Here is a 24,000-nt window from a genome sequence, read left to right on the forward strand (position 1 = left end):
ACTTTAATATTATTTTGAAATGTAAACATAAATGTCGCGAAAATCATGGAGTTTTACCTTTTCTATCATTAAGTTCAGTGAAAGCTTGAGCCTTCAATAAAATTACTTTATGTCTGATACCACAAATATATGTCTGAGAGTATGAAAAAAAGTTAAAAAAAAAAGTTTATTTAAAATTGGGAGTTTTTGCAACTTCATCAATTCTCTGAAGCATTGTGCAAGGCGCCAAGTAAATTTGGGCGGAAATTTTGTTATTTCTTATGTTGTAATTTTGTAATTAAAAATTACTGGTGGTATAACATTTTGCACAACTATTTATATTATTTAGATTAAACAAGTAAATATTCTTTTTTTTATTTGTTTTGTTTTAAAAGCATATTAATTTTTAAATTCGGTACTACGTGTAATCTTTGTATACATACGTATATTTAGAAAAGCACATGGTTATAAGCCAAAGGTTACAGTTTGGAGAAATGTGTGAATTCTTTGATTATTAGGAATCTTAAGTGTTTTATATGACTTGACTTCAAAAATAAATAATATCTTTTTTCTAATTTTGATAAATATTAACCCACAAGTGCCAGACATCCTTAAAAAGACATAAACCTAATTAAACTACGATACTTATTAAGTTTCTATAAGAATAAGTACATAACTTTGCAAAGTGGTCCTAGTACCTTTTGCTTTCCAGTTAAGGGCAACTGATTACTTGCTTGTTTATCAGAGGCAACTGCTCAGCAAGTTAATGTAAAAAAAAAAAAGTACAGTGCCAGGAAGTTCGTTCTAAAAGGTAACTTATTATTATTTTAATTACTGTTTTATAAAAAAAGAAAATTTAAACTACATTAGTAAACAATAAGTTGATTTTTAGTGTTTGATTTTGTACTAATTTAATTGCATAAACATTAAATGTACTTTTATGAGGGTTTCAGTGTTAGGTTTTTTAAGGCATTAAAGTTTTTTGTCCTCATATGGTGATTGATAACAAGACAATGGTTGGAGTCGACTTATTTAACCAAAGTACAAAGAACTACAGCATCTCAACTAGTTTCAAAAAGTAGTACTGGTTTCATTGGTCATAGTTGTTAAATGTGCAGACGGTTCAGGCTTGGCGATTGCATCACTACATCTGGAGAAATCGGTATTTAATGAATAAGGAAAAGAATCATCACAAACATGCTGAGTTTGAAGATTATCTCAATGCAACTTGTTTAACTAGGTTAAAAAAAATAGATAAAGGATCATAAGGAACAAAGGTAAGATAAAGAAAAAAAAACGAAAGAAAAAGGTATAAAAGATCACATTGTTAAAGTTTATGTGACAGTCAGTCAAAATTGTATGAATTTATATGACAGTCAGTCAAAATAGATAAATCACTGACCATAAGTACAGAAATTTGGTGTCCCAAAAAGAGGTTTTCATGCTATCAATCAACAGGAAACAGGCGATCAATTTTTCAATTTTTATGATAATTATCAAAAACATATTTTAGAAAAAATATACTTTGTTATTTTGATGAGATTTTATTTCAGGTACAACCATACCAGGCCACACTTTGTTATAAAAACAGTAGTAAAAGGAGTTTGCCAATGCTGTCATTCATTTTAAATGCAAAAACTGTGATGTCGCTGGTTGCTTTAAAGACTATCACTGAAAGTAAGTTGTAAAACATTTTGAAATAATTTAATAATAAATCGTTTTTCAGAATAGTGTTTTTGATTTTATTTAATAACCTTTACAATTTTGTAGTTAAATTTGCAATTTTTTCTTTTTTCTGTAAATCTAGCTTGTCATGGTAATTAAGTGATTCTAAATATGTGTATCATTTTTAGTATTTACATTTAGGCAGTGTCATTACGCCCTTAAAAGGACTGGGGTGTTTTAGGGTATTACACAATAAATATTTAAGATAAATAAAAAATCTCTTTGCGTCTAAGCATTTGCAGCCCTAAGTAATATTTATAATGTTTGAAAAAACAGTTTCTCTGGCACTAATAGGTTAAGCAAACTTGAATAAATCCCAACAAACCGGAAAAAAAACATTTTCCCCTCAATTTTTAAGGTTTTAAATTGACAATTTTAAAAGACATATCTTTTCATAAAATAAATTAGTAAATTATTAATAAAAAAACGAACACAAAAAAAACAAAAAACAACTTACATCTCCTTTTCCCCATCCTTGGGTAAGATAGATGTTATATTCCAAAAAGTCCAGCAAACCTTTTTCTGTCATCTAAACAATCAAAAAACTGTTCATTTTGGTATACTAGAGATTATTAAACATCTTATCTACAAATTACTTGATTTTTTATACTATAAACAATGTTTTCAAGAATCTATATCGAAACAATGCATAATTTATGCAACAAACACATAAATTATCTGATTATCTGATAATTATTTTATTTTTTATGTAATAAAACAAATGTTTAACATCTTGATTTCTAGAACATTACTTGGTCTTCAAGTGATTGCAACAAGTCTGAAAACCATTCAAAAGCATTGGTATCTGGACATATCCAATAAAAATACACTTTTTTAATTTTCAACGTTGTATCCCCACGGTGGTGTCGATACCTAAATATATCTTACACCATTAACAATACTTTAAATACATATTACACTATTTAAATTGCTGTGAATATATGTAACAATATATATATATATTAAATATGTGTTACACTATTAATAATACTTTAAATATGTTACACTATTAACAATACTTTAAATATATGTTACACTAATAACAATAATTTAAATATATGTTACACTGTTAACAATACTTTGAATATATGCTACACTATTAACAATACTTTAAATATATGATACACTGTTAACAATACTTTAAATATATGTTACACTATTAACAATACTTTAAATATAAGAAATGTAATTAAACTTTAAATATACTTAGATTTACTATCGATATTATTTAGTTAAAATTTATATAAAAACAGAAAAAATTCAAACCTATGTAAAAATAAAACAGAACAAACATATTGCGCTCAAAAAACCTAAAAACCTCTCAATGTAGGTGTAAACATACCATATACTTTTCAATATGGATGCAAAAGGAGTTATTCCAATCCCTGCTCCAATGCACATCAAGTTTTCGTGGTGAAACACATCCTTAAAAGATAGAGACATAAATAAAATATAGTCTGTATAATGTAATAAAAAAAATAAAAAATCCAGAAAACTTACTGTACTAGCTGTTCCAAATGGACCATCAACTGCCAGACTAAAAAAATAAAACAGTTTTTAAAAAAAACTTTTATAAAAGAATTTTCTTTGGTACTTAATAAGTTTTGTTATTTGGTTTATAGAATAATAGTTTTGTTCCCTGGTTTATAATAAGCACAAAATGTTTATTCAATTACTTTGGTATCTTTGAAGTGTCCACATTATCAGATTTACCATCACAGTATTTTGCCAGTGCTTCTACAAAAGATTGTGATTTTCAACAAAATTTTTAATAAAATTATAAATATCATAGCAAGATTTAAATTTAAAACATAACTAGTTACCAGTCCAATCTCCAGCTTGGCGTATGTGAACGCTAAAAAAATCTTCCTCAGGACACTAAACCATAAATACAAATTTTCTGTCTTAAAAATATTACAATATGTAAACTAAAAGATTAATTCATAACTAGAAGATTTAAAACACATTTAATTTGTAAAACATTACAAAAGTATTTTACAAAATATAAATCAGGGAAAGCTGAGCAACATCATTATAACTATCATCACCAGGTTTATTGAAGAATAGATAATATCTTATTTTTTATTATTCTTTAATAAACCTGTTTTAATAATGTTGACAATGATAGTGATAATCATGATGATGTTGATGAACTGCTATGTATAAAATAAGACATTTTTGCTACGTATTGACATTTTTTGCTATGTATTGACATTTTTTACTTTGTATTGACACTTTTGCTTTTTTTCTCAGACATAATAATTTGCATGCACATAAAATAATTGTAAAAAATGGTTTCATTGATAATTTGTTATGAAAATGAATGTTTTTAATTTTTTAATTTATGAAGACTTATCTTATTATTGAGTTTATATTTCTAGAATATTATTTTAAACAATTAATAATTTTTTTTTTTTTAAAAACACAATAAAAACTCTGTTTGCCAAGCAATATGGCACCCAAAGGCTAATCCATTGCAAAGTTAGAAGGTTACACCGTATATAAGAAAAATAGATCTGATAGACAAAAAGGCGGTAGAGTTGCCTTGTACATAGAGAACAACCTCACATCATATGAAATAAGTATTAGTAATAAGGACAGCAAAAAAGAACAAATATGAGCTGTCGTTGTAATTAGAAATATCAAATACCTCATTGGATGTGTATATAGACCAAACAATCAAATAGATATGAATGATCTTAGACAATTTATACATGGTGCAAAAAATTAACTAGAAATTAAAATATATGCAGGTGTAGTAATACTAGGAGCTTTTAATTTTTTAAACATTATCTGGAATAGTCGATATGTTGAGAGTGTAAATAGTAGAGAAAATTCAATGGAACACATATTTACCAATATAATAAATGACAAATTTTTATTTCAGCATGTTAAGATTCAACTTTTCAACTGTCAGAAAAACAGTTAAAAAACACACTGGACTTAATATTTACCAATGATAGTAACAAAATATATGAGCTACAATCACATGAAGTCCTGGGTTGTACAAACAAGGAGCACTTGATATTGACATTTAAACTTAAACTAAACATTAAACAGAGTAGCAGAACACCAAAATATAAATTTGAATACACCAGAGGAGACTACACAAAAATAAACAAAAAAGTTAACTCATCTTAGTAATTTATATATACCAAAAATTGATGTTAATGCAAAACACAAACACAAGAGAAATCCATGGTTTAGCAATAACCTTAAAGAATTAGTAAGAATAAAAAAAAAATCTAAGATATGTAAATTTAGCAGCCAAATGGAAAGATGCAGAAAAGGTCAATGCATACAAAACAATAACAAAATTAGTATCAAAAGAAGCTGTATTAGCCAGAAAAGACTATGAAAGAAACCTGATAATAAAATCAAAATCAAATCCAAAACTTCTCTTTAAACATGTAAACAGTCAAGCAATCAATTAAAGCCGTTTTGAACACTAATGGTACTGTAACAAGTTTCACAGTTCCTTTGTAAACGAAAGCAACACAAGGCCATTAATAACAGATAAACTAATAAGTCATAATGATTTAAATGATAATTTTATTGATTATATAGATATTCTGAATCGACTTGAAACACTAAATACATACAAAGTGTGTAGTGCAGACAATTTACATCCTATTTTATTAAAGCAATGTGCAAAGTCAATAGCATTGCCACTTACGTTAATCTACAAATCATCGTACAACAAAAGTAACCTGCCTCTAGAGTGGTGTGCAGCAAATGTGATGCTAATTTTTAAAAAAGGGTATAAGTTAAATGCATCGAACTACAGTCCTGTGTCAATAATGTCAATGAACGAGGCCCCAGCCCCAGCTAAAAATGAGACTTTTTGCAAACCTAGCCCCAGCAAAATGATAAGATTTAGTAGGGGTTGATAACCGGGGCTAGAAAAAATTTATAATCCTTAATACATTATAATTTTATGCTTACATTTACTATTTATTAAATAATGGTATACAACAATATATTTTTTAACACTAATTTACTTCAAACAAGGTTGCAAGCAACCACTATTAAATAATGAGTTAATTTAAAATAGAGAATCAGTTAAAATACTAGGAAACGTATAATTAAAGACATAAAAAGTTGTAAGTTGTATAAAAAAGGAGAACATAAAGTTGGGTAAAAGTTATAAGGTTTTTTTGATGTTCAAGAAAAAAAACTGGATTAATTATCATGCTGTAAAAAGATTTTATAGCATGAAGGGACAAATACAGTAAAAGGATGCAACTTGTTGAATAAATAGCCAAGCAAGAATGAGTTTCAGTTTATCGTTATAGAGATGATAGCTCGTTTGAGCATTGTCCATGGTTGTATTTGTAGAAAAAAGAAAGAAACGCAACTTTATAACAATGGGAGAGTGGCTCAAGCTTGGCAGATAAAGCAGGTCTAATTACATTTACAATGTGCTTTTAAACTTAGTCTGAGAGTAAGAGGGTTGTTATTCGTCAATATAGGAATGCCAACAATATTACAAGATTTATTGCAGTAAATAAAAAAGTTTTGTTGCCTAACAAAAATTGCAGATTTCAAGTCCAGAATATAAATCCATAAGCCACAGCAAGGCTTTGGCTGTTACAGAAGAGAGATCAGATTTAAAATTGGCAGCTTGATCTAAGCAATTAAAAAGTGAAGATTTTTTGTCAAGACAAAAGTATAAAGTTGAGTTTTCAGCAAATAGAGCCACTTTAGACTTCATGAAGATCATTATTGTAGATAAGAATTAATACAGGAGTAAAGATAGAACCTTGTGGTACCCTTAAAGTTACTTGAAATAAGGAAGAGGGTAGGCCTTCAAGAATAAATCTACTACTGCAGTTAGAAAGAACAAATTTAATAACCTCAAAACCTTTATATAAAGAAACTAATAACAGAGTGAAGACTAATCGCAGGATAATTGGAGAGGTCCAAGTGTTTTCTAGAGTTTTAAAAATTGGAACCATTTATTTAGCGCTTTAAAAGTTTAGCAAAACTTGAAAAGAGTTCTAAAGAACACTTATTTACAACTTTGATGGAAATCTTGTCTGGAGTACAAACTGTAGAAGTGTTTAAATAAGAATTAATTTTAGAATCGGAAGCCAGAGTGATTACGATGTTTAACAATGAGTTAATCTGTTTAACTGTCAGGAAGAGTATGGCCATCATATTCAAGGGTCAAATTAGAGTAAGATTTCTTTGCAAATAACTCTGCTTTATTCTGGAGAGAGGTAAAAAGATCAGACCCATGAATTAAAGATTAAATATTAGACTTACTTAAGTAAATGAAACTGTTATAGACTAGCAAAAAGTCTCTCTGAGATAAGATACAAGATTTAGTAAACTGAGAACAACAGAGCTTTACATCAGACAGGACTTTAATTATACATTAGCTTATTGCAATAATATAAAGGACATTTGTTCTTAAGAAAGATATTCTTATAAAAAAGATGAAAAAAGTGATTAATGTTGAAAAATGTGGAGTAGAATGAGTCTTAAAACTGAAGAGAAGTAATAAAAGCTTCCAAGACCTTTTGCATACATATTATGGATATAAACATACCTGTTTGCTATTTATTTAGATGCTGGCATACAATATCCTATCATTGTTATATAAACTTTAGTATTTATATGGTGTAGTAATTGCCGAAAGAGAAGATGATCAGATGGATGTGTGGTGTAACTCTAGCAAGACAAGAAAAGGAGGCATAATCTTAGACAGATTAGAGAAAATGTTGTATCAAATAATATTTGTTAGAAAAGATTAAAGTAATTTAGGTATCAACATGTAGAGAGGTAGCAGCTTCAGTAGAAAATGGTTGTGGTAGAAAATTTGAAGAGAGTGTCTTACATGAATGAGCTTTAGTTAAGAAAAAAAAATGCTCTAGATTGTTTACAGTAGAGAAACAGCTTAAAAGAGGAAGACTAAAGCCTGATAATGATGATGATGATGATAATAAAGATGATAATGGCTATATTTTATCATTCCTTATAAACAGAACTGCAAATTTATGGAGCACATTGCCATTGGAAACCGTCAATTTAACAAATATAAATAATTTCAAGAACAAATGATGCATATTTAGCATCAAAAATTACCTTAAAAACTATTTTTGTTTAAATTTCAGATTGAAATGTTGCATATTATCAAAAGCTGTCAAAGTGAGTTTTTAACTTACTCGCTGTTGATGCATTTACAGTTTTAACTACTATTACTATTACTAAGAAAGCTGTTGTTAAACCATCACCAAATATTGACAATATTCAAATCAAATGCCTTAAAGAATTAATGCCAAAACACTTGCAAGTAATTAAAGCCAAAAGAAGACCAACAAATTATTAAAATATATGAATAAAATTAAAAAAAGATTTGTATGTAAGTTATATTAATAAACAAGTATTTTTCCTAGGTTTAAGCTATAATGCTTTTCTTTGTACAACTATTTTCAAGTTGTTTCAAGACTATATGTTCAAGTATTTATAGCACATTATTAAAAATTTAAAAAAGAAAAGAAAAGAGGGTCGTTTATTAGACCCTCTTTTCTTTTCTTTTTTAAATAATGATATTTGTAAAATGATGTTTGATTATAACTTTGAAAAAAAAAGCGAGTACAAAGGAAAAGGAAACTTAGATATCATGTTGCTACTTTAGGCAAGTTGCGACTAGTAATTACAATCTCAGGTTCCAGGTATTTTTTACCCAAAATCCTTATATTGCCCAATATTAATACTGGGCTTATTTGTAAGGTCAAACAAAACAAACCACAATGAAAAAGGAAATTAAAAAAATGTAAGAAATGTATCAATATCAGTTTACAAAATTTACAATTAGAGTAGAGTACATCAAAACAACAACAAAAAAATTACATATCATCTAATTGAAGGTCTAAGAGATATCAAGGAAAATTTATAAAAATGTACTAGATAATAATAATAATAATAACCATGAAAAAACAGCTTGTTTTACGAAAGAAAAAAAATGCACTCTGAAATTAAAACTTTTAAAACTCAAAGACTGAGTTCATCTTTTAAATATAAAAAAAGTTTTGGAAATCAAATGCAAGTTATTTCAATTTTTTGTAAATAATTCTGCGAGTTCACCATATTTAAAGCTTTAGAGATGTTTTTAAAGTGATGTTCTAGCATTTTTAGTAGATTTTCTCAAGCATCACCCAACACAAAAAAATTTAGCTCAGATTCAATTGGATGGGAAAAAGAAGCAAACAACCTTTTAAATCAATATTTATATTACACTTTGAAAGAAGCTTTTGAGTTATTTATAAAAAATGTTAGCTGTGCCCCAATTTTAAATTCACAATTTTCAAATTTATGTTTATTTCAATTTGAAAGCCAATTCTTTTTAAAAAAAAATTTTATAATATCTTTTTAAATTTTATCGAACTATGGACCAGATTTATTATAATTTATTGACTGAAAAATTAGAAAAGATATAATAAAAATTTTTAAAAACATGTCAAAATAAATATGGAATTAAAAGTTGATAATTATGTATTGAATTTGTCCCTAAAACAGCACCTGCGTATAATAATATTTCAAAAAAATGCATACTATGTCTGCGAGATAAATTTAAAAAAACCAAAAAAAAAAACCATTCATTAATATATTTAAAAAAAAAGGTTTTTATAAAAGTGTCAACATATTTGACAAATGTGTGAAATAGTAGTTAAGACACTTATGACTATTCATGCTAACTATTAAGCTTATACTATATATAATATACTTTTTTATTTATTACTATATATTTATTACTATATAAACAAGTTTAAATATACTATATATGCATACACTTTTGAGTTAAACCATTGAAACAAATTTAGAATCAATAAACATAGGTCCAATTATTTTATAACCAATAAATTTTGAATCAGTGATTTGAATGACAATTGTTGTTTTGTCAATAAATTCAAAAAAATATAAAGACCGAAGCTATTATATTATAGCTTTGGTAGTTCTTTTGTTTTATAGTTGCATATTCATTTTCATACCCAGTAAGAAGAAAAAATTCAAAAACTGGTATCTAACAAAAATTAGGGGGTATTTCTTTTTATGATTTATTATTTCTATTTTTAACATGGTAAAAAAAAACAACTTATGTTTATATAAAAAAAAAAGTTTTATAAACAATTTTTAAAAACCTACCGAGGTCAAAGTAAAAGGATGCCATTCAAGTGGTGATATACTTGGACAGTGAAGAAAGATATACTGAAAAATCAATAAGATTATTTTAAAACTTAGTTAAAAAAATTAGCCATAAAAAAAATTATTGGCTAAAACTACCTGGCCAGCAGATGCTTTAAATCCAGGTTTTCGTAGCTGAAATTCAACAACCCTGGATGGATGTTTCACAACCTAATATGCAACAGATGTCATATATATGTCACAACTGAAAATCTGGACAAACATAGCTTCAATATATATATATCTAGCAATGTTTTATAATTTTACCTAATTTGTTGCAAACTTAATCCTCTACAATATACTATAGTCTTTTTCTTAGAACTTAATTAAACATGTCTAAAAGCTTGAATAATCAAGAGGCACTCTAAAAATGAATGTATACTTTTTCGGATTTGGATTCAAATGAGAACAAAATATTTATTGTTAATCACTTATAATGTGCAGAGTCAATTTTAGGTCAATGTCCGAAAATTGACTCTGCACATTATACTGTAACAAAAATATGGGACAAGAAATAAAAGCCGGAAGTGGTCAGACTGAAAAAAAAATGCCTAAGAAACATAAAACGCCTAGAAAAGTTGATCAAAAAGAAGGATGGTGTTTTACAGTAAAGTTTAGCCAACAGATTCAATGTTTCCCAGCAGTATATTTCCAAAATTATTAATAAAAAGACTAGCATTCGTTATCATAAAAAAATTAAAGCCTCAAAAAGAACATTGGGTCAGAAAGCAGCTGTGCGCCAAAGTGCCAAAAATTTGTTGCACTTTTTCGGAAAAAAAATTATTTCCTATAAACAATGCTGGGCTTTCTTTCAACACGGAGTATTATATCTCTGATCCAGATTCAACATCTAATGAGGTAAAACTCAAAAAAAAAAAGTGAGTTCACAAGAGTTGACCGTGCTGACCAACCGTGATAAACAAAAAATTTTTTATAATTTTGTTTTACAAAATTATAAAAAATTTTTTGTTTTTGTTTATCACATTTCTTTTTATAACGCTTTTTAAATTAATAAAACTGATAACTCTGTTTAAGAGATCATTTTCAAAGTTTGTTCAGATTTTTAGTTGTAACATGTTATATATATACATGTTATATATAAATATATACATACATACATATATATATATATATATATATATATATATATATATATATATATATATATATATATATATATATATACATATATATATATATATATATATATATATATATATATATATATATATATATATTTATGTATGTATTGTTTTTTTATTCATAGTTTTTTTCTTCTTCTTCAGTAAAAGCTGTACGGTATAAAGATAAGCAAAACTAGTTAGCAATAGTTTATCTATATTTGCTATAGTAGATATCTATACATGGTTATAATTAGTTCAGCTACACATGTGTCACCTGTCACTATAAGTGAGCTATAAATTAAATATAGTTTCTAAAACAATTTACAAATTGCAACTTTTAAAGCAAAGTTCTTGTAAAAAAAATAAAAACTTCAAAGTTATTACAACTGTATTTCTTAAAACACAAAACCTAACAATAATTTTTTTAAATTCTTACTTTTTTAATTTCACAAGTTTGAAATGATCGATAAAAACGCAAGCAACGCTCAATAAGATATAAAAACATTGGTCCAACAATCCATTTCCAGGTCTATAGATGTTTTTAAAATAAACACATTTTTTTTTCAAATTTTGACAAATTAAAAATAAGAAATATAGAAAAAATAAATACATAAAAATAAATACAATTTTTATTAATTTATTAAATTACAAACTGTAAAGTTTTTAAGGTGAGTTTTAAAATAGTTGAAATAGAAAAAAAAATTTGGAAAATCTTGGAATTTTAACAAAATAAGTACCTCTGGACCTTTTGCAGAAAACTGTGGCAGAATAGGACACATATTAAAATCTTTTATGCATTTTTCTGGATTATTCTGTGCAACATTGTTTTGAGAACGAACCAAATTGCTAAATTTGAATATTAAAGTTTTTTTAGTATTTTCAATCATATCCTAAAAAACTAAAAATTTTTGACTTCAATTTCACAATAAACTTGTCTAGTCTTTTTGACTAGTTTAAATTTTTTGACTAGACTAAGTCTTTTTGTAACTTAAAAAAAAATCAATGCTTTTTTATAATTATACTGTACTAATAGTACTATAGAAGTTAAACTGTACTAATAGTACTATACAAGCTGTACAAATAGTCATATACAAACTGTTCTAATAATACTATACAAGCTGTACTACTAGTACTATACAAACTGTACTAATAGTACTATACAAACTGTACTAATAGTACTATACAAACTGTACTAATAGTACTATACAAACTGTACTAATAATACTATACAAACTGTACTAATAGTACCATACAAGCTGCACTAATAGTACTATACAAGTTAAACTGTACTAATAGTACTATACAAGCTAAACTGATTTAAATATTAGAATTAAAGTAATTTATAAACTTTTAATTTTTGTTCATACATCGTTCCAAGCGAAACTAAATCATCAATATTTGCGCCAATAAAGTAAAAAAATAGTTATTTTGTATTAAATCTTTAGCAGACAAAGCAAGAGCTCTATCACTACACCACTTCTGTTACGTGTAAGTAACAGAAGTTTAAGTAAAGAAAGCCAATAGCTAATCATCATAACTACCAATCATAATCAAACAGAGAAAAGGTAATAGCCAACCAAACTAGCTATATTACCTTACATGTCAATAAGTGACACAAAACACCTTTTTTTTATATGGGTAAGCCATTTATGTAAATGTATTTTTTATAAAATATTTAGCAGCTAATTAAGAAAATGAACTGATAAATGAATATTTTCTAGCTACGTATAAGGCAAATAAACAAGATTTCAAGTCAAGTGGTTTTAGTTACTATATAAAAGTCCCAATAACCTTATAATGTAAAAGGTACAGCGAATGAAAAAAAAAGTTTTTATTTGTTTACAGTTTTCTATTGCTAAATCCAGGAGGAAGATGGTGGTGGAGGTGGTGGGGCATCTAAAGCGACTCGCCATATTATTAGACTTACTGGAAATTACCACAAACCCTTTGAGAATGTCTGCATGTTTGACAAATGTGTTGGATTAACTTTTTTTACTCGGGTTTTATCAACATATTTTTAATAACAACACTTTCACTAATACTACTAATTTACTAATAATTTCACTTTACTAATACCACTTCAAGTTTTATGAACTGTGTCCCCAATTGTTTATGATATTTTGTATACTTTGTTTTCTTATGATAATTTTTTATGATATTTTGAAGAGGCTAAGTGGGCAGAGCTTCTGATATCTTGCCACATAAATTTAAGAACGCTTGTGGATTATTGAATAAGGGCATGACTCAGTAGTGCTTTGTACCAGAGTTATAGACAATAAAAAATTATAATTAAGGCAGAAAAGTAGCTAATATTCAAAGGTGAAGAAAGAAATAGAAAGGTGAAGTAGAAAATGCAACTCTTAGTGTATGTATTTTAAAAAATAAGGAAGGTCATCAAAACCAAAGTAAAGTGAGTGGTGTATTGTCATAAATGATGGTTGGTGTGGTGCCATAAACTAGACAAGCATATCAACCTTTAGATAAACTAAATTTATAATAACTGGTTAAAAAGTAAAATGCTCAAGATATGCAGAGAAAGTTTTAATAGCCTGTTTATACTAGTGACTGAAACATTTGAACAAAATTTTAGTATAAATCATTTTCATATTTTTAATTTTTATTCTACTAAGGAAGTTTTTTTTTCACATTTTTGCTGTTAGAGTGAAAACAACACGGAATATGTGAAAAACTTAAGAAAGACGCTGTTAGAAGCTAACTTAACAACTCAGATTGAGAAGCTGTATAACATTTAGTGAAGTTTTTATGATTTAAAAATCATTCATTTCTAGGGATAAAGTGATGATCCATTCTCCATAAGATGAAAAGAAATCACAGTTTATTAGTTTTAAAAGATACCTCAGATTTAATTCTATGTATGATTAAAAAAAAAAGACTTTATTGTACTGTTGCTAATGCTTAATCCTGTACTGTTGCTAAGACTTAAACCCTTATTGTACTGTTGCTAGAATTTTAGTTAGTACACCTGTCTCTGACGCAAAAGGAAAAATATTCTTGAAAGTGGAGAACAAATAACTCTGTATTTAACTGATATTTATTACATCAGGTTTGTTGTAAATGGATGCAAAAATAATCATATATTCATTTTTATTGGTTCCATGTTTGTGAAAGTAATAACTACTTAATAGTCTGATTTCTAATAATTAAACTAAATTATGTTTAAAAGTTACCATAAAAAAGATTTAAATAGTAATAATTCAGACTTTTTTTTAGACATATTTGATGATCTAGGGGTTTTAATTATTTTGAAAAAAATGTTTCAGATTGACTAGAGAAGAACCTATTGCCGTATCTACAATTGCAGAAGTTTTAGGTGTTAAAAAAGTTTTTGAAAATCATTACCAAGTTTGGAGAAAGACAAGAGTTGTTCTGATCACTTTGATTATGCAAAAAGTGTGATTGAGTGATCCTGATTAACAAACAATATTGGCACAATATTGTGTATAGTATATCAAATAAATAAACAATATTGGTGCAATATTGTTTGTTACACAGGATTACTTAAAGTCATTATCTCATTTTATTTCAATTTTAATTTTTTTTTTGTTAAATTCAAAATCATTGTAATTATTTTATAACTACTAAAAAAAAAAAAATTAATTTTCATTTTTAATGTTTAAGTTTTTTTGGTAAATTACATTTAATGCATTAATTTTATAACATAAACTTAATCAAGCTTGTTTGAAGCTTCTTTAAAGGATATATCATCAATGACTGATGTATTTATTAAACTCAATATTCACTACAACAGTGGTGTTGCTATTCTTGAACAAGTTGCTTTTTTAAAGCTGAAATAATCTGCAGCAAAATCTATTTGGAAATAAGATCTAAAGAGTTTACTTGATACTTTCACAAAAACAAGTAATGAACATAAATAATTTAAATGTACTCTATTTAATTCTTTGTTTTACAATATTATATACAATATTTAAACAGAATTTTTTTAACTAAACACAAGTTATTATATATTGTTTAAAATAATAAAACAAATAATAATTTTAGTATTAATTATAGTACTTTAAAAAAAAAGATATTTTAACAGTAGATCAGCAGAACAATAAAATAAATAAAGGTAGTCTTATTGCTAATATCTTTTGCTACTCCTCACCACATTTTATAAGTTTTATAAGTTAAATCCATTTAACTTATAAATTCTATTACGATATCATCAGTGATGCTTTGGACGCAGCTGTAATACCAGAATAACGCAGCTGTATTCACTGTTCACCAGAGAGAACACTATGTTTGATGGAGTGTCACCTAGGATTTTTTGATTCTAATGAATTGTTTACATAATTATAACATGACTTAAAAAAAGTTAAAATCAATTTCACTTGCCAAGAGTAAAAACAAACCTAAAACCCGGACACCACTTGACCCGGAAATGAGGTTGTTAATTTTATGTCATCACAACTTCTAAATGTGAATGTAATTTTTGATGAAAGTTGAAATCTATTGATGAATTTTTATTTAGTTTTAGACAGTACAAAAGTTTTTCTCAAAATCCCATATACCACAAAAGACACGGGTGTCTCAATTTTAGGATTTATTTCAATGTACAATCTTGTAATTTTTAAGACATCTTTACTTTATAATATAATTAAATGGAAGAGTTTTATATTATAATCTCAATATATAATTATATTATAATATAATTTCTATATAACATTAAGTATTATAATCTTTTAACTGCAAAATTAACAACAGCAGTTTTTATTCTATCTCTGTAATCTTTGTGTGACTATGTTTATATCTTTGCAATGTAGACTTGAACATTGCATGAATTGCCTTTCCACACTGTTCTGCATACTTTTAAAAGTCACATTCTGCATGCTAAAAAAAAAAAAACTGGCAACATAATGTGGATTTTCCGCATTATGTTGCCATGTCGCAAAAAACAATAACAGTATTACATAATAACATGATACTGTCATTTTCTTTCCAAGCGAAGAAGCTGTTTTTTGTAGACAAAGAAAGCATCTTTAAAGAGAGATATTTTTGTCCTGAATCACAATCAAATTCTCTTTCAAAACAAGCTCTTTTTACGGATTTCAAAGTTCTTTAGCTTTTTACTATAGGAAATAAATATGGTAATTTAACTTGTATTTCAAGTTGAAGCTTATCAATTAATTATGAAATTTTATTTGCATTATTACAACTCTATGATATCTGCTTTTTATTATGTAGTATTCTCTTAACCATAATTCAAAACTCTCCCACTATCCATCAAAAGAAATCCTGCTATTTTTTCTAGTGCTCTGATGATAAGATGGAGTTCAGATGGAACAATTAAATTTTCTAGGAACGTATTTTTATCAGTGTTAAGATATATTGGACATTTATTCACAATATTATTGAATTCCTTTATGGTAGATCTGATGGATCTATTTTGTATTTATGTCTTATAACAGGTCACCAATAGTTGTTAAGGTTCCTATACCAACTGTACATTCACCATTACACCACATGCAAGCTTCTTTACCTGCATGTGATGAAATACTAAAAGTTTGAAGAGAAAGTTGTTTATTACTTCTGTTACACTTTAAATAGAGAGCTCAAACTCACATATAAGAAAGCATTCCTGGAGTTTTTAATCTAAAAAAATTTTCCAACACAATCACTCCCCATTTTTTATTTTCAACACAATCACTCTCCATCTTTTAATTAGTGCACTAGTTATTTGTTCTAAATATTCTCTTAATTATAAACAGTGATCACTAAGTTGTTTACAGAAGCAGCTTGTGAACACTGATGAACTTATCCAGTAACAAGAAAACAACTACTGTATATATTTTTAGATCAGACTTTTGGTAAAGGTTAGGGTCAAATACAATTGATCAAATACAAATACATTATTTCAAGATATCCAAATACAACTTCAAACACAAATATAAATAAATAATCAGAGTTTTCCTGATTATAAATAATCAGTGTTTTCCTAATACAATTACAAATAAAAATATTTGTATTTTAGGTTAAGAAAAAATACAAATACTTTTAACATATTTTTTTAAACTTTTTTAAAACTTATGATCAATTTAATAAGTTTATTACTTAAATTTTTAACTAATTTTTGCTTGCATTCTATTAAATAATGAAATTTGTTATTAATTTTAAAGAAAAATAAGAAAAATCTTTTATATCTCAAAAACAATGCTACTTGAAAAAAAAGACAAAAAAAAAAGACTGTGTTACTTATATTTTCATTGTATTTTACAATAATAAAGTTTCTTCAAATAATTTATTTTTATGTATTTTTATTTTTTATCCTTAATAAGAAGTAATTGAAAAATAATTACTATTAAACTATTTGGTAAAATATTAAATAGAAGAATGAAAACAAATCCTTTAACACAAACCAATTAAAAACAAAATCTTAAATTATTTTAGCCTTGAAAATAAAAAAATTATTTGTTACAAAATCAACAAAAAAATCTCTTGGTTTTTTGCAAAAAAAAACTTATTCAATTAGTTTATGGAACAATGAATACATTTCAAATACAAATGCAAATACATAAAATGTGTGTAAAATGTGTATGCGTGCGTATTTATATGTAAATTTGTATATATATACATATATTTTTAATTCACCTCCCAAGGTGGAGAAAGCCACTACAGATAAGGGGGCTACTTAATTGTAGTTATAACCCTCTTTTAACTCTATAACTCAAAAATACAAGCCTTGATGAACAAGGCCGCTTCGCAGAGAAACAAGTTGAGCACAGTATTACCAGGGACGTGGTAGAGATCGAGCTTGGAACCTCTTGCTTATGAAGCGAGTGCTCTACCACTACAACATTACCACGTTGTGTGTATATATATGTATATATGTGTGTGTGAGTGACATATACTAAAATAGGTAGCTGTGATGGCTTCAGTACATACATCAACTGATCTAGGCGTAATATGCAAGAGAATGCTGATACATTGACTAAGGGTTTGGGTTGGGGCAGTAATAAAACAGTATAGATATAAGTCACCAAAAAAAGTTGACAAATGTATATAAATATATATGCTATAGTGTGTATATATATACATGGTGTAGGACAAAAAATAGCGATCTTTCTTTTGTGCTTTGCTTTAACCTGCAATTATTGTACTAAGGATTTTTTATTACACTTTGATTTCACTTCAACCACACTGAAGTAGTTGATTATTTTCAAAAATTATATTCAAAAACTTGTCCTAAAAAAAAATTCACTATTTTTTGTCCCACATTATATATAAATAAATATATATATATATATATATATATATATATATATATATATATATATATATATATATATATATATATATATATATATATATATATATATACATATATATACACACACACATATATATATATGTATATATATATATATATATATGTATATATATATGAATATATATATATATATATATATATATACATATATATATACATATATATATATAAATATATATATATATGTGTGTGTATATATATATATATATATATATATATATATATATATATATATATATATATATATATATATATATATATAAGTTTTTTTTATTTTTTTATTTCTGATTGACTTCTAATAAGGCTGAAAAAACTATTAAGTTGAGAGTTACTAGAAAAAAAAAGAATAGAGTTAAAGGGCAAGAAAATGGTTGACAAAAAACTTAAAAAGTTTTAGATTATACGAGTCAGGAAAACATAGAAATGGGAGAGAGTTCCAAAGGGTTTAAGTGCAAGGAAAAAAACTAGACAAATAAAATTTTTTAGAGCATGCATGGACAGTTAAAAATGTTGTTTTTAACTGTCAAATTGAGTCAAAAATGAGTTTTAGTTGACGGAACTAGAGATAATAGCTCCTTTGAGCAGCTACCATGAAATTATTATATTTGTAGATTATAGAAAAAGATGTAACGTTATGAGGATGAGAGAGAGGCTCAAGCTTGGCAGATAGAGTGGATCTGACTGCATTTACAATACATTTTTGGATCTTGTTTAGAAAAGAAAGAGTATCATTAGAAGAACCAGCCCAAATATAACAACAACAAATTTACCTAAAATTTTAACATCTATTGTTTTAATATAGCTTTTTTTAATTGCTTTTTAAAAAAAATTGTATATGTTTTTTTGTTGGTGTTAATCTTTAGGTTCATGATTATCTAAATAAAATTTATTTTCATGATGACTTGATTTCTTGAGTTCTTTGAGTGGAGTTTTTTTTGATTTCTGTTCTTGCAAAGCAAGTATTTTTCAATAAACTGTTATAAGTTGGAACTTTTTTGAATTTATCGACCAGGTGGCGCTATATATCTATTTTCTTTAACATACCAATAATATTTCGAAAGAGTAGTAGAATTTGTTTCTGAATTTTTTGAAATAAATTCTGGAATTTGTTTTATGTTCGAGTGCAGCTGTAGCTCACTTTTACTGTTTTTTTGTTTTTTGTTTTACTTTTACTGTGTTGTCACTTTTACTTTGACCAAATACCCATTTCCATTAATGATAGATAATCAAAAAAATTTCCTAGCAAAACTATTTTTGACTAATCAAAAACAGAGTACGAAGTAACATTAAAGAAAAATAGCTTTAAAAATTTAACATTTAAATATAATCTAAAGACAAAAGCACAACAAAAAAGAACAGGAAAAATAACATGGTTCAACCTGCCCTTTAGTAAAAATATTTCTACCAACATCAGAACAATATTCTCCTGCCTAATTACAAATAATTTTTCATGATCACATAATTTATCATCACCTTCGCCTAACTTATATAACAAAAACACAGTAAAAGTGAGATACAGCTGCACTAAAAACATGTAGCAAACTGTAAAATGCAGTAATTATTTCAAAAAATTCTGAAAAAATTCAGCATGCGATTGTAGACAAAAACAATTGCCTTTCAATGGTAACTACCAAATACCTTAAAATAACGTAGTTTATAAATGCCTAGCATCTACCCAAAAGAAACCTGTTAAAAGTTATATCTCAGAAGGTGAGTGGAAAAAAAAAAGATTGTCAAACTATAAACAGCTTTTTTAAAATAAAAACCTCTCAAATTCTACTACTCTCTCAAAATATAATTGGGATATAAGGAAAAAAATATATAGCAACCTTAACCTGATTAATATTTAAAAAAGTCCTAACTTACAACAGTTTATCCAAAAAATGTTTGCTTTGCTTGCACAAGAAACTTAAAATTATTTTATACAAAAACACAGAAAAACTGCTAAATAAAAAAATCTGAAAGCATATAAAAATGTTGCCATGAAAATAAACTTTATATAGATAATCATGAACCAACAAAAAACCTATACTGTCATTTATTAAACGTAAATAAAAAAACTAAAAATTAAAAAAAACCTATTTTAAAAAACTAAAAAATAACTGTTTAAATTTATTAAAACACACACATATATATATAAAATATAAATTAACAATTACCTACCCAAAACCGTGGAACACCAATAAAACAAAAAAGACAACAAACAAATGGTGAGTAAACCAAAAAACTTCAAAATATGATCGTCTAAAGATTTAATTTAAAATATTTAAGATATTATGCTATTTAATGTAATATATAATAACCAATCAAACAAATTAATTTTATTACATATAAATTATTTTTAAAACCATCTTTATACATTTTTAGTATCAGTTTTTTCAGTTGCTTTTTTCCGGTTAACTGATTTGTTACAGACTAAATTATTTTTTTTGACACAATATATTTTTATTTAATTTCAGATACCCACTTAAAGATTTTTATTGCTTACCTTATTAACTCAGTTGATGAAGAAACCTAAAAAAAATAATTAATAATATATATATATATATATATATATATATATATATATATATATATATATATATATATATATATATATATATATATATATATATATATATATATATACACAGAGTGTTCGGGATAAATTTGACATATTTATAATTGATTATATTTTTTTGTAGATTAGAGGTATTAATACACACTACAGGTCATTTAAAAGTTTGAACCCTTCTTCATTCATATACAAGATGTCAGAAAGGATGGATGACTGGAACCCACCTGAATCATGGAAGAGAATAACTTGCATCATGATGATTCATGCCGGCCATCAAAATAAGGATATTATGACTGCTGCCCAATGCTCCCTGAACACAGTAAAAACAATCAGGTATGAACTAGAGACTTGCAATGGTGACTACGAGGATGTAGTAAGAAGAAAGATCCCTAGCAGACGATCTGATTGCGTTCGTACAGCAGAATTCCTCGCAAGTCTGCAGGAACAGGTGTTGAAGAACCCTGGCATTGGAATTCGAGCTTTGTCACGTGAAATAACAGGTGGCTTGCATGCAGTACAAAGGACATTCCTTGTGTAATGCAGACTAAATTTCCTCAAACTGTGATGGTTTTCGGATGTGTATCCTCTGAAGGCGATGTGATGGCTTCGCATTTTTTCCAAGAGGGCCTCAGGTTGACTTCAGATGGCTACGTGGAGTTGCTGAACACTGTATTCAAGCCCCGGATAACAAGGGTAGCCAATTGTAGGCCGTATGTATGGCAGCAGGATTCGGCCCCTTGCCATACCTCTGTGAAAAGTCAAAAATGGTTGTCTGAAAATTTCTACGACTTTACCAGTCCAAATGTTTGGCCTCCAAACTCCGCAGACCTTAACCCCATGGATTATTTTGTATGGGGCGCAGTTAAAAAAGTATATATATATAAATATATATATATATATACATATATATATGTATATATATATATATATATATATATATATATATTTATATATGTATATATATATATATATATATATATATATATATATGTTTTGGCCTACGTATATATATATATATACATATATATATATATGTATATATATGTCTATATATATATATATATATATATGTTTTTGCATACATATATATATATATATATACATATATATATATATATATGTATATATGTATATATATATATATATATATATATATATAGAGTTATTGTTTTATTGTACCAAGTTAAGATACAAAGTCTCTTGTTAGTTTGAGAGTGATCAATATAATGTAAATTGTTTACAAAATAGATCAGAATTGATATATATAGAGTTTGATTGTTTGAAAAAATACAACTTTGTGATGGAACTTAAAGTTTCATACCTTTCGGCAATCATCAGCCGTATTTTACTCTTTAAATCAAGAAAAGACCGTTAAAAAATATCAAATACAGAAACTAAAAAAAAAAAAAAATAACAATGCAATAGAATGAGTTCAGATGTCAAAACAAACAATTTTTTAATCAGAAAATTGCTCAATCACCAGTGTCGAATAGGGAAAGAAGAAACTTATTTCGATGCATGCACTTAGATACGATTTCACTTTTTTTGTTTAACAGATTTTGATTTTTGGAAAATAGAATTTCATATTTTTTGTTTATCCATAGTTTGCAGGACTTTGTAGTTGGGTTGTAAGCAACAACAAGGGCTTAAATTTACATCTTTTAGGTTCCAAAATTCTTTAGATAGTTCAGTGCCATTTTTGTATTTTAGAATGTTAAATTTCATATGGTTGGTATATCTAATTTTGAATAGTGTTTCACTTATACCTATGTAGAATTTGTTGACAGGAGTGTTTAAGTGAACAGTAGTGTAGTGTAGTGAACAGTTGTTGACAGGAGTGTTTAAGTGAACAGTAGTGTTAGTAGGATTATTGGAGCTTATATTAGCTCAGTATACAATGTTTTTTGTTTGATAAAGGGCAGGTACTTTTATTAAGGCAATTGCAGTTGGTTTTAGGTGGAATTTTTTTATTGTTCATAATTTGTTGATTGTGTGCATTTAAAATAGATTTTATATTGGCATACAGCTATAACTTATTTTTATTGTGCTTCTGTTGAAAATTTTGTGGAGTTTGTGATTTATTAGGAAGTGTTTGTTGACTAAGGTTAAAAATCTTTTTCCTACATTAGTGCTAACATTTTTGACGAATAGAGGATTAACCTAAACGATGTTGTGTTTACCGTTTTTGGCATGAGGTAAATTTAAATTAGGGCGGTATGAAAGTTTGTGATTAAAACTGGACCTTAACAGTGCGTCATTGTACATCGGAGTTGTACAATGATCTTTGGAAGGTTTCTTCACCTGACAAATTTGCAGACAATCTTAACCCAATTGAACGCGGAAGCTGTTTTAAATTATTAGGCGGGTGGTTTAAATTAGCATAAATATAATTTAAAGAATTTCTGAGCTTAGAGTATGGTTGAAACCTTTTTCAGATGAAACATCCAGTTTATATAATATATCTAAAGAAAATTACACCCATTTGCTTATAAATGCTATCACTTCAACATACAAAAAATCGAATACAAAAATAAAAAATCAAATAAATAAAGAAAGTAAACGAATATTAGAGAACCACGACATGATTCTCTAATATCCGTTTACCTTCTTAGTTGAGAAACTTTGTGAAAGTGCCACCAAGCTGTGACACTTTTTTAACTTGGATTTCAGGCATCGCTCTCAACTCAAGTAAGTCCTATAAAATAACTTTTTTTATTCCAAGTTCTATTAAACACATCCAAATTGGAGGTTTTCCTTGAAAAATCTGATGCACTTAAGTAATTTCTTCCTATTAAAAAAATTTATTTCCTTCTTAATTCACTTCTATGGTCCTTATAATGGTACAACGAATACTCTGCTAATGGTGGTTAATGTTCCTTAAACCAACTCACATCCTCAAGTAGATATGTTCGATGTAATTGTGTGGACTTTAAAAAAGCATTCGATAAAATCTCTTATCTAGTTGTCCTCCTTGCAGCTAAAAATGAATTTAAATTACCAGACATTGACATGAATTAAATTGCATTTATGTCATTGTTCTCATTTTGACATCATTATAATCTATTTTAACATAATAAAAAATAAATTTATGAAACTAGTAATGAAATTTTGACATAATTATGATATAAGAAATAAAA

General features: G+C 26.7%; 1 protein-coding gene across 2 annotated transcripts in view; it reads right to left on the bottom strand.

The window, feature by feature from the left end:
• Positions 1 to 24,000, bottom strand: part of LOC101236489 (cytochrome b-245 heavy chain) — a 62,164-nt gene that overhangs the window by 2,343 nt on the left and 35,821 nt on the right. For both annotated transcript variants that reach the window (XM_065792657.1, XM_065792658.1), the window contains exons 9-20: positions 20,795 to 20,820; positions 20,470 to 20,550; positions 11,756 to 11,864; positions 11,455 to 11,547; positions 9,994 to 10,065; positions 9,856 to 9,918; positions 3,528 to 3,582; positions 3,381 to 3,441; positions 3,205 to 3,241; positions 3,047 to 3,129; positions 2,457 to 2,577; positions 2,162 to 2,233 (exon numbers count right to left, since the gene is read on the bottom strand). In XM_065792657.1, the coding sequence (XP_065648729.1) occupies positions 2,162 to 2,233; positions 2,457 to 2,577; positions 3,047 to 3,129; positions 3,205 to 3,241; positions 3,381 to 3,441; positions 3,528 to 3,582; positions 9,856 to 9,918; positions 9,994 to 10,065; positions 11,455 to 11,547; positions 11,756 to 11,864; positions 20,470 to 20,550; positions 20,795 to 20,820 (873 nt within the window). The remainder of the gene's footprint in view (positions 1 to 2,161; positions 2,234 to 2,456; positions 2,578 to 3,046; positions 3,130 to 3,204; positions 3,242 to 3,380; positions 3,442 to 3,527; positions 3,583 to 9,855; positions 9,919 to 9,993; positions 10,066 to 11,454; positions 11,548 to 11,755; positions 11,865 to 20,469; positions 20,551 to 20,794; positions 20,821 to 24,000) is intronic.

Source organism: Hydra vulgaris, chromosome 03, assembly GCF_038396675.1.
Source record: "Hydra vulgaris chromosome 03, alternate assembly HydraT2T_AEP".
NCBI classification, from domain to species: Eukaryota; Metazoa; Cnidaria; class Hydrozoa; order Anthoathecata; family Hydridae; genus Hydra; species Hydra vulgaris.